General features: G+C 50.0%; 1 protein-coding gene across 8 annotated transcripts in view; it reads left to right on the top strand.

Annotated features, from left to right (window-relative positions):
- NCOR2 (nuclear receptor corepressor 2) overlaps positions 1-17,916 on the top strand; it is a 226,578-nt gene that overhangs the window by 72,382 nt on the left and 136,280 nt on the right. For all 8 annotated transcript variants that reach the window (XM_064392861.1, XM_064392858.1, XM_064392857.1 and 5 more), the window contains exon 3: positions 10,611-10,738. In XM_064392861.1, the coding sequence (XP_064248931.1) occupies positions 10,611-10,738 (128 nt within the window). The remainder of the gene's footprint in view (positions 1-10,610; positions 10,739-17,916) is intronic.

The raw sequence follows: 17,916 nt of genomic DNA, 5'->3' as shown, positions 1-17,916 counted from the left end.
TACATCGCTCGGGGCCTGCGTGCTGCTGCACAAAGAAGCTTTTCATCCTGGCTATGAGACACGCTGACCTGGTTCGATTTATGGGAGCTTTGCTTCCATCACTGTGAGCGTGTTTGTTTGGGGGCTGGAACATAACCAAGAGCATTTGTCTCAAAAAGAAAATCCCAGTTCTCCTTTTTATAAGAAACCCAAGCGGGAGGAGGATGCGACCAGGTGAGCATGATCTGCAGTTGTTGCGAGACTGTGGTTTAAAAGCAAACCAAAGGAACCTCCGTCTGCAGTGTGGAGACAGATTTTAAAGAGTGTGAATGGCTCCTGTCCTTGGGGTGCTGAGCCTTCGTCTCCTGCAGAATCCCAACTGCTTCCCCTTAGTGCTGCAACAGCAGGATGAGCAGGGCAGTTGTCTGCAGTGAGCTGGAGGTTTCTGCAGCCTGCAGTGAACACTGGTTCTGTTCTGTTGTATTAATGTTGGAAGAAGCAGCTGGCATTCACTTCTAGAAGCTATTTTTACAGGCACATGTAATCACCCGGAGTTATGTGATACCTTTTGGGTGTCTGGATGCAGGAGAGGTCCGAGCTGAGATTTTTTTTGGACGGAAAGCCAGAAGACTCCTGTGGGCAGAAGCGTGCCAGCCCCACACCAACAGACGCACCTTGCCGGTGCTGGGAGGGCAGGCAGGGTGTTTGTGGAAGCGTGTCCCTGCATGATCTGCCCCGCCGCTCTCAGCTGTTCACAAACACGTGTCTCCTGCTCGGCGGCGCCGTGAGCTGGAGCCTGGCCATGGCTCTAGGGCTGGAGCTGATCTCTGGTGGGATTGCTTGGGAGAGGAGAGCCCAGCGCCTTTGAAGTTGCTGCGCTGTTTAATATTAAAAGTCAGCGGTATTTGCTTGCATGTCTTGGCCAGGTCAGTTTTGTCATGGGGTGTGTTTGCACAGTGAGAGCTTGTTTGGAAGAAACCAAGAGAGGCCAAAACCAACCCGACACTGACATGTCTTGCATCTAATTAAATTTTGGTTCTGGTTTGTTGCGTTCCAAGACATCCTTTCCTGAGAACTGGGAATTCGTCAGCTCAGGGATCCTTATCCTGGTGGTGGAAACGCCCTGGGTCACCTCCTGGGCGCGTGTGCAGGGCTGAGCACAGCAGGGCTGCAAATGCTATTATAATATAAATAAATAATCACAGCTCAACTGTGACGGTCGCACCCAGGGAAATGCGGCGCGGCAGGAATGCTGAGCTCAGAAATGAGCCGTGACATTATTTTAGGCTTGGAGACACTTTATGAAAAGTGATTTAAAGGATTGCAGCTGTTTGATTTCACAGATGAGGCAAGTGAGAGGAGATGTTGTGAAGGGGCAGGAGGCAGTGGAAGCAGGCTGAGGGATTTTTCTTCTCCCATCACATAAAGCCTAAGGGAATATCCAGCAAAATGGGGGAAAAAAGTGTATTTCAAGTAAACAAACAGAAATATGCTTTGTACATATGGGCACCTCCTCCCATCAGCATGTTCCACGAGCTACTGCTGAGTTTGGAGCTGGCAGAGAAGACCAGTACTGGTTGAGGGAGGGTGTTTGTTGTCTGGTTTCACTCTTGGTTGCCAGCTTTGGGCAGGGCTGTGAACCCGAGAGTCTGACCCAGACTGAGCTCTCTGCAATGGCTGACACAGCAAACAGGCACTTCCACAGGGTAAGCAACACACCCGGGTGTCTTCCTCCTCACTGAGAGATACCTGGTCCAACAGCTCTTGGGAAGGCTGGGTGTTATGTGAAAATGGAAATGCAAAATTCTATAATGACCCTGAATTTAATTCTGCCTTCGTAGACAATGACTTGCAAAAAGCTTTGACAAGTCAACATGCTTTTAACGGGAAGAAGGAAGCTTAGTGAAAAGGTTCTGGTTTGTTTGACTTTCTTGAGGTAAAACTAATATCTCCAATAATCAGCAGTTCCTTCTTAAGGGCACAGAGTGGTTCTTGGCCAAAGTGCAGGGAAAACATTTCTGTTTTCCATATTCATTAGCTGTAATGTTGGGGTGCACAGTTGACTTCTGTCATGTTCAGCTTGGAAACAGAGGAATTGTTTGAATGCTCCGTGACCTTTAGCTAAAGGTGAAAAAACACATTACTTACGCTCTTAACCTTCTAATGTGTCCAAAGTTCATGCTCTCTCAAAGGAAACTTTCGCATGAAGGATATTCATTTTCAGGCAACCTGCAGATATTTTCTGTAAACAGATCAATTTTCCTGTGTAGTGCACATCCCCCTTTCTTTTTAAAACCTCTTCATGATCAATATTCCCTGGGAACAGAAGGGTTCCCCTCTTTTCCTCCTGCGTGAATCCAGTTTCTTGCTGCGACCTCCTTACCAGCCTTCCTGCTCCTGTTAGTGCCCTGACATTTCAGAGCAGGAATGGTGTGGCTTTGGACGCAGGCTGGGCTTTCCAGGAGGGTGGTATCAGGTGCTGGAGATGCTGGGGGTCAGGGCACACAAGGTGTCCTCAAGCAGCAGCCTCTGTGCCAAAACAGCTTCTGCTTTTGGGGTGCTTTAAGTGTTTCATGTACTAGAGATGCTAAACAGGATTAGGGATTGGTAGCATTGGGGTGTGTACACATTCATATGAAATTGGTGCTCCATCATCACTTGAATTCCCCTTTGTGAGCACTTTTCCCTCCTGCTAAACAAGAGGCTCATTTTGCCTCCTTCCTGCTGTTTGCCCCCATTCCCTGCACACAGCTTCAGCCCTCCTCAACTCCTCTGCTCCAGCTTGGAGACCATTGTGCTTTTCCCGTGCCACCTCTCCTGGCTGGGAGCAGCTCAGCAGCTCCTTCATTAAGCTCCCCATTCTCAACACAGCCCTTGTGCAGGAGCGTCCCGGCCCCATCGCTCGTTTGCTTTGGCCCATGATAAATAACTTCCTTGTCTGTGCGAACCAGAGACAAGAGCTTGGTGCAAACTTGCGTGTTGATTTGGTGTCCAAGCCAAAAAGTGGCCTGGGGGGAATGGAGTGCCTTCCCTGCCCAGACTCCTCCTCCCAGCAGTTTGAGCAGAGCGAGTTGAATGCAGTGTCCTGCTGTGGAAAGTGCAGGCTCTGGGGATGGCAGGAGCTCGCTGCTCTCCACGGTGACATGGTCGGTGTGGTGCCAGGTAAGCCTGCACAGGGGCACTGTTCTGTGCCTTACTGCTGTGTGGTGGATTTCCTTGGAGTAGTTATTCGTGCTTTTGTCTCCTGGGAGCAAATTGCCGGTCTGTGTCAGTGATCCAGGAACCGGAGAAACAGAAGAGTTTATGGTGCACCACCTCCGAGCACAAAGCACAAACTCCTGCTACCAGCTGAGCAAGGGGAATCCTGAATTCTGCCTGCTGGGCTCCAGCTAATGTTTTAAGGAATGGCCTGAAAATAAAAGGCATACCTTGGAAATACTGACTCTGATCAGGTCTGTCACAAGAACTCAGTGCTATCTCTCCTGAGTCCCTTTCCAGTGACAGATTGCGTTAGCTCTGAGCAGCTCAGTGGTGGATTTCGGGAAATTGGCTTTCTGCTCTGGGACTGGGAGAGCATGGAGGTGAAAGAATAGGACACCTAATTCCCTGCCCTAGAGTCCCCTTCCCATTGCTGGGAAGAAGTTGGCTTACAGCAGTTTGTATTTAAATCTTGTTTTCCCTAGGATACAGCCTTTATCCAAAACACTTCTTTTACTTCAAGCTACAGTAAACGTCTGTGGTTGCTCCCTAATCTTCTTTTTGGACATGATTTGATGCAGAAGGTGATGCTTTGCTTTTGGTAGATCTCATGATTGTAAATCCACAGGGGAAGAAAGAACTTCCATGGCTTATGTGGTTTGGCAAAGCCACTTTTGGAGCCTTTTCCTGTGCTTCAGGCCTGACTGTGCTGCCCCACCAGCCCCTGGAGGCACCTTCTGCAAGACTGTGGACTTGTGCTGGTTGTCATTGTCACAGCATTAATTCAAATTACTGAGCAAGTGAAGGATTTGCTGTGGAGGTGTAAGGAAGAGTAGGGGACATGGAAAGCTGAAAGGGTCCTACATGGACCTGCAGCTATGCTGTGGGTGTTGTATGGGAGCAGGTGCAGTAGGAGGTGGTGAGGGCTACAGAAGAGATGTGATGATCAGCTGAACGACCTGGTGCCTTTTATGGTAGAAAGCCTGTGTTTGTTGTGTGAAAGAGCTGCTCACCCTGGGTGTGTGTTCATGGCTTCAGGAAGCACAGCACCAGGCGTGGGGGCTGGAGGAAGGGCAGACGGGTCATTCCCGCCTCAAAGGCGCCTGGATGCGACTGGGACAAAAGTCTTGTGATGGGGAGAGGCTGAAAAGCAGCACTGTAGTGGATGTGCTGCTGCTCTGTGGGCACCTCTGGCTGCCGGGGAGAGGGCTGGCAGCTGGCTGCAGCACCCGGCACCGGTCAGATGACCGGGAAGCCACAACAGCTGAGAGCTGTCCTCACCGAGACGTGACTTCTCCATGAATGGCACATTCAGACAGGGCAGCCAAGCACTGCTGACAGCCCTGCTTTGCTGGAGAGGGCATGGAGAAGGGTGCAGTGCTGTGCAGCTGGTACAGATGCCATCAGTGCTGGCAGCAGTTGTGGCCTTGGTGCAGGGATGGCAGCAGGAATCGGTGCCTTCCAACGAGGGGCCACGCGCACTGTGGTCACCTCCTAAAACAAAGGGCCGAGTCAGCAGCTTCTGAGAGATGGATGGCAATGAGACTGTCTCGGAACAATAAGGGCATTTGTCTTTTCAGCACATGTTGCATCCCTGTAGGCAAGATAAAAATGCATGTATTCAGCCAGGTTTTTATTACTGACCTTATCTTCAACAGGAGAGCTGATTGTGGAGGAGTTATTGTTCAGTTGATGTTGTTGGCATTTTTTTCTTAAACCTGCAGTGAGCTCCTCACAGGGCTTTGGGGAGGAAGTTGGGCAGACAGCATTGTGCTTGTGGACAGCCTGTTTGGATCAATAATCACCTCCTTTGCACTTCAGAGGAGGCTTTCAGCAGCAGAGGATGGTTCCTCTGGGCTGGGGAGGCTGAGCGTGGTGGGTTGTGTGCCACACTGGCTCCCTCACAGCCCAAGCTGTGTGTGGACCTTAGCGCAGTGACAGCTCTGCTACCACCCTGATTCCTCCCAAACCTTTCCCCTTCCTCTTACCTTTGAGAATTGGCTTTGGGAAGAAATATTTTCTTCAGGCGAATACTAAAAAGTGCATTTCTCGGTCTGATGAGCAAATGCTGTGCTGCCAGTGCCAAGGGGTATCCAGGCACCAGAGAACTTTTCCTTTTATTGCTAAAATAGGTCACACTCACTGCTGGCAGAAAGAGATGGTAGGGAACTTCTTTTTCCAAAGTTGGAGGGTGTGCAGAGCAAGGGTGAGTGACATCCCTTGCCTCTGACAAAGCCACCAGAGTGGTGGCTGTGGTGCTTTGTGCACCTCACAAATTAACTGCAGGATGATCTGAGGCCCTGGCATGTGCCAAGCTGGGATGTGCTGCTCCATGGGGTCTGGGGGTGCAGGAAGCTCACCAAGCCCATTGTTTCCCCAGGGGATGGGGTGGCTCTGCACTCCAAAGCTGTGTGGTCACGTCTTGGACACCGTGTTGCTCTGGGCCATGTGGACATGCCAGAGCAGCAGCTGTGAAGTGTCCAGCTGTGGCTCTACGTGCCACGTCTGGGGGGCACCAGCCCTGTGCCATCACCCATCGCTTCCCCTGTGGTTAACCATTCCCAGAACGGCACACGAGCTGCTCACGAGCAGCAGGGACAGACCAGGCATCCTTTGTGAGATTAGATAAGGGCTAGTTCATGAGAAGGGAAATAAACAGGGATGTTTTGGCATTGTTTTTTCTCACTGTTTGTGCCACACCATTATTAATTGGCCTCGTTGAATGTTTCAGCAGAAACAGCACATCGTTAGAAAATAAAAACTATTTGCAACACAACTCTGGGCGATCTTGTAAGGAGCAGCCCTAATCCATGGTGGAGGTGGCGAGGAGCTGGCATTTGCTCCTCGAGGAGCGTGTGCAGTGCCCAGGCCTGTTTGTCTGGCTGTGGAAGGTGACGAGGACAGTGTGGGGCAGTGGCCTGTCACGGGCTGAGCTCTCCCGTGCCAGGAGCTCCGCAGGCGCTGCCCGGTGCCGTGATTCGAGGCGGCGGCGGTGCCGCTCTGCGCCGGGAGCCGGCCCAGCTGGCGGATGTGGTGGCTGACCCCAGGCTGCTCCTCCTCGGTGTCACGGCAAAACAAGCACCGGTGGTTTTGAAACAAAGCTGTCTTGCACCGAAACTCGGCGGGGAGCTCCCGGTTGCTCTCTCGGGTTGAGGACGTGGTAAGCGCCGAGGACGGATCTCACGCTTCGGGCTGCTCGAGCTGGGCTGCAGGTCCTCATCTGGCTGCTCTGGGTCTCCATGGGTTTGCTCCAGAGCTGTTTTCCAAGGAAGCCAGAAGCGCTGGGTGTTTGTACTTGTTTGTCTGCTGGTGGGAGGAAGAGAGGAGGAGCGGTTCGCCTTTCTGTTGCAAGACCAGCTCCAGGCCTCCTTTCTGCAGGCCTCCTGTCCCTGAGCTCTTCTCCTCAGAGGCTGATCCTTGGAGCCACGGGAAGGCCACCGGGATGGAGCAGTGGGTGCACGCCGTGTCTGTGTGGATGTGCTTGGTGCTGGAGCAGGGAGTGCAGGGTCGGAGCTGCTGTTGGCTCTGGCATGGCGTTTCTGGTGCCTGGGGGTGCTCCCAGCATCGCTCTCAGACCTCCCCTTCTTCCTCCTGCTTGGAGATCAGGCAGGCAGGACCCAGCAGCTGCAGGCAGGGAAGGAGAAATGAACACACCAGCAAGAGCACGTGTCCAAAACAGAAAGCGAGAGAGGCAGAAGGGCTGCCTGCAGTTGTTGGCTTAGTGTGGGGGTTACCCTGAGGTCGGGGACAGCACTGAAGAGTTTGCTAGAGACTTTATGCTAGCTAAGGCAGCAGGCTGGAAGCTTTAAAATAATTTAAAAATGTGCAGGTGGGTGGCTTCTTCCTTTCTCATTCTGTTGGGCTTTCTCTGTGTGTTGCCATAGAACTTTTCTGTGATGCTGTGCTCAGGAGCCTGGCTTTAAACAGTTTGATTAGCAAATCTAAATGAGCCTGGTAGACTCAGGTTATTTGGGGTAGAAGGATTTACCAGGAAGGGGATGGAAATAGTGTTCCTGGCACTCCCAAATCAAGGGATAGCACAGAAGCCTTGAGACTCAGGGTGCTTTCCCTGGCTCTCTCCCAGCACCCCACACAGGAGCAGCAGGGACGTGTCCAACTTCCCTGGTGGGCAGCAAAGGATGCTTTCAGTCCCTTAGGCTGGGCCTCAGTGCCTCTTCAGTCTGCTGCATGAAGAAGTGTTTTAATGAGGCCACTTTTGGGTCTTTAGCATTTAATTTATTTAAATATTTGCCTGGTGCTGCCCTGCTCTGCTGGGGTGGCTTGAGGTGGTGCTCTCAGTGTCTGTCTGGCCTTGGCAGTGCTGGCCTCCTCCCCAAATCTGATTTTCTAGAGCCCCTGACTATCCCTGCTCTTTCTGCTTCCTTTATTTCTGTCATGACATTTACTGAATTCATGAAATCTGCACAGCCTCCCAAAGTACATCCATGTGGGAGCACCAGAACCACAGGAACAGCAGGAAAGTTGATGTAAAAGGGAGAAAGTCCTTACTGGAGGCAGCTGGAGATTTGAGAGGTCTGGAGAGGATGCTGTGGCAAATCAGCAGATTTGTGGGGTGGGAGGAAGGTTTGCAGAGGGCAGGCAGGAAGAGATACAAAGAGAGGGAGAGGAGGAGCAAAAAAATAGAATTGAGCAAAACGCAGCAAAACAATGGTGAGGAAAAGGAGCAGCGTGTAGTTTGGGGCTGCAGGGTTCTTTGGTTGTTTTGTTTCAGGTGTCTTGGAGTTGCCCATGAGCAGGTGCTAGAAGTTTGAGGTCAGGGTGGGAGCTACACCACATTTGTGTGATTCGGTGGTGGGGAATTCAGGTGGCACCATTGGGTGCTGCTCCTGTGTCTGTGTGGAAGGTGCCGTGGTGCTGGCAGCAAGGAGTCTCCCAGCAGATATCTTTAAAACTCTGCTAGAGAAAATTGATGCCTCTTGTGAGTCATAGAATCATTTGGATTGGAAAATACCCACAGAATCATCAAATCCAGCCATCAGCCCAGCACTGCCAAGTCCACCAGGCAGTTTGAAGGCAACTCATGAACCTTTCTGGTGTTTGCATTTGAAAAACACTGTCACAGCTCACAGTGCAATTTACTGGAGTAACTTTCTGAGCAATTAATCCACCTACATCTTCCAGGGCTTCCACAGTGCCTCTTAACAGTTCATCATAGGGCACAGAAATTTGTCAATTTTAATCCTCCTCACTAAGTTTCAGGTTTTGTTTTCTCCTTGTAAAACCCAACAGGGATGTAAGGAAGGCGGAGCAGGTCAGAGTCACTTCAGGCCATGCCAGCAGGTTCTGAGCTCCACCAGCCATTTTCTGATGGGGTTAGAGGAGGCAAAAGCTCAAAAGCTCAGCTGAGTGTGGGCAGGGGAAAAGGAAAAACAGATGGTTCTTGGGGCATGCAAGAGCCTTTTTTTTTTTCTCAAGGGTACAGCCTTTGAGCCTCCCAGACGGGTAATTCTTGTTTATACACCCACAGAAAGTGATGGTCCTGGTTTTGGGCCTATTGGTGTGTCTTCCCAGACACGATGTGTTTGTTTTGTAGGTGGATGTCAGGAGCTGCATCACTCTTCTATTTAAATATTTATTTTTAATTTCAAACCAGGACAAGTGTGAACGTGGGGAAACTTGTTTGTAGGCAGGGATTTTGCTTTGGCTGGGCTGGAGGAGCTGAGGGCTCCTCAGATGTCTGTGTTTGTCCCATCTGTGGTTGGAGTGATGGCACGTTCTGTCCCTGCAGGGATGGACTCCAGAGCTGGAGGAAAAGCAGCTTCTGGGGCTGCATCCTCCCCACACGGCTGGATTTACAGCCCTGGCAGGATGAGGGGGCCCTGTCCAAGTCGTGTCCTTGTTAATGTCACAAGAACCTGTGTGCAGACACCCCTTGGCCCAGAGGCTGAGCTCAGGGCTGGCCAGGCTGGAGCTGGGGCTGGCAGAGGTCTCTTGTTCCTGCTGTTTCCCAACATTGGTCAGAACAGAGAAGGAGCAGCACCACTCTGCCTGACAGTGGGGAGAAATAAACCTGATTCCAAAAACCAGCACAGCTTTCTAGGCATGAGAAGTGGTGGCCATAGGACACCACAATTCTCTCCTCCTTCCTTTGGTATTTGGCCTTTTCAGCTTTTGTGCAAGAGGTTGGATGTGAGGCAGGGGATCTGCTTTTCTTGGCTGAATGTTTATAATCGCTGAATTTCTTCCTGGCTTTCCAGAAAAACTCTCATTTTACTCTTTGATGGTCAAACATGTTGGGCCTTGATACTCCTATTCCACAACTTGCTGGGGGACAGCATGACATCCACTGTGAGGCTGCTCTTTCCACTTCCAGCTTGGGACAGGGCATCTCCAGGCTCAGGTTGTTGCTGTTTAAGCTCCCAAACCCTTTCTTTGCCTGCCATTCACCTTGCTGGGGCAATTCCTCAGCTTTCATATTGATCTTAACTATATCAGATCAAATAATTCCTGTTGCAGTTGTTGGGGCTGAGACCCCCTTGCCCACATCAGCTGCATGCATGTGGTGTCTTATTTATTACATTTTTTTTCCTGTAGACCCTGAAATTCCTTTTTTATTTTTGAGGAAGTTAAAGCTTTTTTCTTGTTCCAGTTGAGAACTGTTCAAAAATAGACTCCCAGGTGGAATTGGTTCTTCTAAGGTAAATGTGTGTCAGTGTTACCAGGGTTATTTTGTGATAGGGTTTTCTATGCCATTGCTGAAGGTCTTAGTTAATTAGATGATTAGTCTGCTGGTCAAGTATCTATCTGCAAATAAAAAATAGCAGTTGAATGTAGCTGCCTAAAATACTGCTGCTGGAATCAGTCTGTGGCACAGAGCAGGAGGGCTTCTTATTTAATTAAAATCAGGAACATACTGTACTGTACTCTCCAAGGGTCAAGGAACAAAAGGGACGTACACATAATAAGTAGCAAACTGTCCTTTCAAACCCCTTGAGCTCAGCCCAGGGGAGCTGTGTTTAAAGGAACATTTTCAAGATAACATTTGTGATTTTTCTTCTGTCCTTTTTTCCCCCTTTTTTTCTTTCTCCATGCAGCTATGTGAACTGTTGAAGCTGAAAGTATCCTGTGACTTAATTTTGTTCTTACTCTTGGATTCACAATTGTCATCAGGATTGCTTGGATGCCAAAAATCCATGTGTGGGTGCTCAGTGGCTGGCTTGGGCTTACTGGGGTCCTTTCCCAGGAGCCAGCCCTGCCTGCAGCCCCAGGAAAAGGCTGGATTGAACAAGTGGCTGAGCTACCATTCCAGTTGTGGGACTGGGAGTTACTGGGAGCCTTCTGGGGAGGGCAAAGCACTGAGCTTTATGGCCCAGCGCTTCAGAGGAGGAATATCTACATGGGTTTCTTTGGGTTATTCTGTGCTTGCTTGAGAGTTCCCAGGAGTCTGAGCTGTGCTGTGTTTGTTCCCGCAGGACGTGGCGCTCTTGGAGTACCAGCATCATTCCAGGGATTTCGCTTCCCACCTGCCGCCAGGGTCGATCATGCAGCCGCAGCGGCGGAGGCCGTCCCTGCTCTCCGAGTTCCAGCCGGGCAATGAGAGGTACTGCTCCCTGCCTGCACCACACAGGGCTTGGGGTGGGAGGGACCCAGCCGGGCAGTGGGGTGCTGGTTTTGGGTACTGATCACCAGTTTGGATTCCTTCTGCTAATCCAGTGGTGCCTTTGCCTTCTGGTTCCGTACCTTTGACCGTCATGCGTTGTAAAGAAGTCTTGAAAACAACAAACAAAAAAAACCCACCCCCACGCTTGTGTGGAGCTTCACGTGTCTGTGACTCGTTGTGTTGGCTTGTTCAGCATAGGAAGTGAAGCCGTGTGGTCGGGTTTGGTCTGTGGCTCCCGAGGCTGCAGGGAGGAGTGAGAAGAGCTCATTTCCTCCCCCATCTCCGCTTCCTCTGCTGCTGCCCTTCCTCCCCGCTCTCATTGTTTTTGTTTCTCTTTCTGCATTCCCCTCACAACTTTCTCTGAGCTGCTTTTTTCCTCTCTGCTCCCCTGGTGCCTCTCCCTGTGTCCCTGTTTCCTGCTGGAGCCCCATGGGAGGCTGGCAGAGGTTTGGGTGCAGTCAGGCAAGTGCTGTGGCTGGGAATGCTGTACATGCTTTAACCACAGCAGCTGATTTGTTTGAAGGACATCACTCTCACTCTCTGTTTCAGTGCAAAACTCTGCTCTCTCTCGCAGTTTCTCTTCTGCATTTGATGTTCAGTGGTTTGGGGAAAAAAAACTGGCCTGGAAGTGAAATAAGAGCCTTGCTACAGTAGATATACGTAAAACAATTATTTTAATACTTATTATTTAGGCTAAGAACAAAACCAGTGCAAAGTCAGAGATGAATCTGTTTCTCTAAAATCATCACTGTAAGGGGAGAGGAGTAGGAACTCAGGGTGCTGGATGCATAATAAATACACACAGCATCCTCTTTTTCTAGTAGGTTGGGTTCAGCTTGCTGCTCAGCAGAAACAAACCAGTGAGAATTTGGAGGCAAAAAGAACCTTCCAAAGTTCATTTTGCATCTGGATGTGCCCTTGTGGGTTATGCCTGTGGCACCTGCACGTACAGAGGGTCCTGCCCCTTTTGATAACCCATAATTTATTGCAGCATGTTGCACTGCCTTGGCTCGCTTTGATTTCTCAGTGCTTTGATTTCTTAGCACAGAGTAACACGGTTAAGTTGGAATTGGGTCAGATTTAGCTAAATTTGGGGGAGATGGGTAAAGAGGACCCAGCAACATGCTCCTGCCTGGTTTTGTTTTTCACACTACTGATGGTTTGCAAAATGGAGAAGCAGTTCTGCTCTCCAGTAATATGCTGTTGAAAAAAATGTATCTTGGTTTTTCTGTATCACTAAAAAAAAGCCCAACTGCAAACCTTGGTGTCTGCTATACCACATGCCTGGTCTGGTATGGTCACCCAGGCATCTGCCTTTGGCTTACAAATGTTTCAAAGTCCCCAGACTTTATTTTTGTGTTGACAATCACATGAATGTGGGTAAATGTTAATCAAAGTTGTCAGGGGATGTTACACATCCACATGATTGCCATGGTACCTCATTTTCAACCTGAATGGTGATGTTTTGGCATGCTGTAAAAAGAAACTCTTTTAATAACTTACATTTAATCCCTTTCCCCTTAACATTCAAAAAATAGTACTTTAGCAAAAATTATACTACGTAGTAAAGCTAAAAATACTTCTTCAGTTCAGCTGACATCTTGTGCCAGAATGCTGGGACAGAGACTCATTGCAAATTTTTGGGGGCATCTGGGGATGCAGAAAGAGGAGGGGGTGTTTGAAGAAATTGTGAAGAAATTTTCAATCCAATATAATTAGTTATTGGGGTGATTTGGATTGGGTACCATTGGGGTTGGGGAGGTGTTAGTCTGCTTTTCCAAGCCAGCTGCTGTTTCTCTGCGTCTTTAAGATCTATACTGAAAAATCCATTCTCTGGGGGCTTTGCTGGTTCACCTTGGTGGTCTGAGGAGCTGCTGGAACAGTTCTGCTGTGTTGTAAGAGGAGCCCTTTGGGTGGTGGTCGCTCACCTGAGGGTTCCAGGGCCAAGACCCTGGAGCAGCTTGGGTTGGTCACTGGTGCCCTCCCCAAAAAATAGCTGTGGCTCTTCCTGGTGCAGAGCAGAGCCTGGATGAGGGAGGGTGCTGATGGCTGCAGCTGAGTCCCCTTGGCAGGCTCAGAGCCTTGGCTTTGTTCCTGGGCTGGGATTGATGGTTTCGAGCAGAGGCAGCTGGCTCTCAGCATGAGGGGCTGGGAGGAGGGAGACCAAGGCAAACAACATCCACAACACGGCACAGGGGTGAGGAGAGGGAAGCACAGGGGTGTGCTGGGCCTGAAAGGAAGACCCTCGCTGTGGTTCCCTGCCTGACAGCCCAGCTGGCACTCAGGGATGGTGGGCACGTGACAATCCTCCCCTTGGAGCAGGTGTCAGCACAGGGGAGCCCTTCCAATCCTGTGTGGCCTCAGGAGCTCAGAGGAAGCAGCCTGTCTGCTCTTGGTTGTGGTGCCTGAAGCGTTTCCAGGATCGCCCTGCTCCTTAAGGATATCAGCTTGCAAGTCTGGTGCAAGTAGGATGTGGCAGGCTGACAGCGCTGGAGACTGAGCCCTGTGAGCGTTCCCAGTGGGCATCCCTGCCCTGCCATCACCACCGTGCCTGGCACTCACCCAGGGCACTGCCTGCAGCCCCCGTGCCACTCTGCCCCAGCTCCTCTGAGCCCACCTGCCTGGTGAGTGGCTGCTGTTTGCCTTCCTGTCCTGGGAACTGCAGGGATTCACTTCACTCCATGAGCTGGTTTTGGGGTGTTATCCTCTATTTTGGCTTTACCTTCCCTTTGGACAGATCTCTGAAGCCTCTGCAGGTTTTTGGGTGTTATCCCCTATTTTGGCTTTACCTTCCCTTTGGGCAGATCTCTGAAGCCTCTGCAGGTTGTCTTTACACGTGGTGTTGGAGGCTTGACCCTGGGGGATGCTCAAAGTCCCACAGAAATCATTTGGACTTCTTGGATGGTCTTCCTACAGCTGTGCATGCTTTCAGTGTCTCCTGGCTGCAGTTCTGCTGTAGCCAACAGGATGGTGGTTAGCTGTGATTCAGTGAAAAGGAAACAAGGGGTGAGGCACAATGGGCACAATGTGTTTAGGATGAATCAAGTGTTGTTGGCCAAAAAGGTGTCAAGTGGTAACTTGCTGGAAGGAATGGAATGCTGAGATGGTCCCACATTTTGGGGCTTCCTGAGCAAGAAGCTTGTTGGGAAGTTCCAGACTGCCCTTCTCCACGTCACAATCAAAAGTTGTCATCACCCCTTGGTGGCTGGGCAAAGAATTGAACTCCTGTGCAGCAATTCTGGCTGGAAGAAGGAGGGAAAACCTGAACCACTCTGAATCTCTTGCTGCAGGGAAAATTGGCTGTGCCTGTCTTTGTAGGGATGTGCTGCTTTCCGTGATGGTTTTTTTGGTAGCAGGCTTTTTCTTGGAAGGCTCTGCAGACTTCCCCTTAGCTTGCTCAGTTGGCTGTGCCAACTGGTCTGCAGGAGTGAAGAGAAGTATTTCAGGATCTGCTGTTGGTACAAGTCGTACCATGAATACTTGCAGTGGAATGTCCTGGCAAGGTGACAAGGATTAGGGCTTTTTTCCCTCTTCTATATATATTTTGGTCCTCAGAAGAAGTGAGAAAAACTGGGTTGAGTGTTAAATGGCAGGTGCCAGAGGGTGAGTGATCTGAAAAATGAAGGAACTGGATTTTTCGAACTTTTCATATGTGTTAGGATTTTAGAGCAAGGTTCCATATTAATGCAGGAATGCCGGGGTGGATACTTCTCTCTGCTTCTCTGGCAGAAAATGTGGCTGTAAATAAATGGAATAAATGGTATGTGTGTTAACACAGTATATTCCACCTTTATCCTGAATGAGTCACTATTTTCATAGATTATTTTCCCAGTTCAGGAGACCATGCTCCTCTTTCAGAACCCTTCTGCTTAGCAGGCACAAGGAGTCTGAAGAGCTTGCCCAGTGTGGATCTGCAGGGTGACATTTGGGATACATTAAGCAGCTGCTGTGTTTCTGCAGCCATCTGAGGTAGCCATGTGCAGTGTGGCACATGGAGAGCAGGCAGGATCACTGTGCCTCTTGTTGGGATTAATCCTGCTGGCCCAGGAGCCCGGCGAGGGGTGGGAAGCTGGAAATCACACACAGCTCTCACTCCTCATCTGTGCTGGGCCAAATGGCACCAGCTGCTCCCAAGGTAACAGCACGACCAATTTGGTTTTATTTATGGTTTTTAATTAAGTTTCCGTTTTTAAAGGTGATCCTTTTCTCAGGAGTGAGCGGCGGTGCGGCTGAAATCCCCACAGCCATATATCTGTGTCTCTCCCACTGGAAATGATGTACCAGGAGCTGCAGTTTTTTCTTCCCCATAATTGAACACAGGAAAACAACATCTGGAGAGGGCAGATGCTGGTGTGGGGGCACTTGGGGACAGGCCTTACCTTGCAGGCTCTGGTGTGGGCTGCCTGGCGTGTCCATGGATGGCCAAGGGCATGGGGTGTCTCTGAAGCCATTGGTTCAGGATGTTCCAGCCACCCAGGACTGCCAGGCTGCAGTTTTGGATGCCTGGAGAATGCATGTGTGGAGGAACTTGTGGAGAGAGACAAATGGTCCTTCTCTTCCTCTTGAGTGAGGCAGTGTCATTGTGTTAAAGCTTCTGCTGCTCCTGTCCATGAATAATTCAGGGGGATCTTCAGTATGCAAGTTTTAAATAAAGCATCTGCTCTTATCTAAATTGCAGTTGGCTTGGAAGAGGGTGGCTGAGGGGTTGTGCAGGGCGGCCAAGCCACTGCTCCCTGCCCTGGTGTGGGAATGCCCAGCCCAAGCATCCCAAGGGTGCACGTGGGTGCCTGGTCAGAGCTCCTGAGGACCTGGGAGTCCTTCAGCTCAGCCACACGGTGAGCTGAGCATCCTGCTCCAGGCTGTCCCACACCTTTGGCTTGGGAAGACTCAGTCCTGCTGCTGGCAGACTTTGCTGAGGGCGTGGGAGCAGCTCCGTCTTCCCGCCCAGACATGCAGCTCTTCCCATCAAGTCATGGTGGTTTATCTGCCTCCCCACCTACATGACAAAGGGAATATATCAGCTGGTCCTGGAATGTTTCTGTAGGTGCCTGGTGGCAGGTTTGGTCCTACAAAGCCTGCAGTTTCTCTCTTTAACAGGTCCCAATTTGCCCAGTCTCACACTGGCTCTCATTAACCGTAAGGGGGTTGTTGAAACCTCTGACAAATCTTAGCATTGGCTATAAATAATTCACTTCAACACCGGTGGTTTTCTATATTACTGTTTCTCAAAAGCATTTCATTGTGTGTCTGTACCTGTGGGGGTTGGATACTCTTTTTAGAATTTTTTTTTTTTTGTATAGACAATTTCCCACCAAACCATCTCAGCTGGAGGAAATAAACAGCCTCAGCAAGGCTATCGTTTGTCTTGGTTCTGGTTCCAGGAGACACTGAGAATCAGTTTTCCAGCCTGGTTGTGTTGTTTGGCCCCATGGTGTAGGGAACAGTATTTGCAGATGGGAGCAACACTTAAAGTGTTCCTGGTGGAGAGTTGGTGGGAGCTGGCTTGGAATCGCTGCTGATGTTTTGAGCCCTTGGTGCAGGAGGCTTCAGGAGGTCCAGCTGCATTTGCTGGATGTTGCAGAATAGGCATCATTCCTCCTGCAGCCACCTGCTGCTGCTCTGCTGAGGGAGAAATGGGAATGTCTGGGGAGCCAGACAGTGGGTCATTGGGGAGGGAGAGACTTTGGCCTGCTGAAAAGTTTGTGCTTGCCCATTTCCCAGTGATTTGGCTTCAGGAAAGTACAAGTAAGATCCCTCATGGTAAAGTCTCATCACGACTGCTCTTACAAGTCCCAGCCAAGGGCAGCTCAGGATATCTCATCTGATCCTCTCTCCCCAGCTCTCAGCTTAATGACTGCACTCAAAGATTTTAGAGATCTTTTTCACCCTTAGGGATTCTTTGATTCCTTGATACCCAGCTACCAGACAACCCATGTTTTCTGCCCATCTTGTACACTTGCTGGGGTGAGCTGCAGATACCCCACACTGCTGTAGGGTGATTTTATCTGCTCCTGCCTTCCTTCCACCCTCTGTGGGTGTGCTGAGGAATCTGCCCCGGTGAATGAGTAACAGCCCTGCAGCTGCGAGGGTGCGATTCGTTTGTCGGGTGAGCAATAAACCAAAGGTCTCATCTTGGGTTATCTTGGTCTCCTGGACCTGGCCCTACCCTGAGCAGGGATGTGTGGGGGTGGTTGGAAGTTGGGCAAACCCTGGGCACCCAGCCTTGTGTGTCAGCACGTCTCGGGCTGCTCTGCTTCTCTGAAGTATTCAGTGTTTGTGGTGAAGGACTCAGGTGAAGACTAACCTGTCCCACTTCATAATTAATGCTGGCATTTGCTTTGCTTCGTTTAATTATGCACAACTCACATGCAATTAAAAACACTCTTTCCCTTCAGCAAAGTAGGAATCTCTGGAATAAACCAGATGGGTGGGAACTATTTGGGAAATGCAGCAAACCCCAAACTCGGTGTAACAGGAGGGTTTTTCAGGCAGAGTTATTTTTTTGTACTAACAGCAGCATCTTTGCTGTATAAAAGTCTGTTGTAAAGAGCTTGCTGCAGGTGTGGATGTGAGGAGTGAAAAGTGTGAAGGCATCAAGAAAAAGCATTTGTGTTTGCAGCCAGGACAGGCTGAGCGGGTTGTGTTGGGCAAAGTAATCTCGGGAGCGGCTGGAAATTCCAGTGGATAAAGTTAATAGCTGTTCCAGTGGATGTGGAAATGGAAATAAAATAGCACCTTATAACATTGCAGCTGCTTTCCCTGGCGTGGCCCCTGCCTCGCTGTGAGTAACTGCCTTTGTAAAGCTCTGTGGTGCTCTTATCTTCAGAATCCTTGGGTTTTTTTCTGAGTGCAGCAGTTGTGTCGAGTTCCTGACAACTGCAGAGGTCTTGGAGCCATCCTTTGTCAATTAGCAGCTTCTTGGTAATATGGCCTTAAAAAGGGGGAAGGAGGGAAAATAAATACATCTGATTTTTAATTGCCTCAGTAGAGCAGGGCCATGGGTGTTGGAATATTTTAGCACCTGCCCAGCTCAACAGTTGCTTATTGTTCGTGGGTTTTACAGCAGAGCCTGAAACGCTGGCATGCAGCTGTGGGCAGGCAGGGATTGCATGAAGGGC

Source organism: Passer domesticus, chromosome 17 (genome assembly GCF_036417665.1).
Source record: "Passer domesticus isolate bPasDom1 chromosome 17, bPasDom1.hap1, whole genome shotgun sequence".
Classification (NCBI taxonomy): domain Eukaryota; kingdom Metazoa; phylum Chordata; class Aves; order Passeriformes; family Passeridae; genus Passer; species Passer domesticus.
The sequence above is the reverse complement of the archived record's forward strand: the minus strand, read 5'-3'. Positions and strand labels throughout refer to the sequence as shown.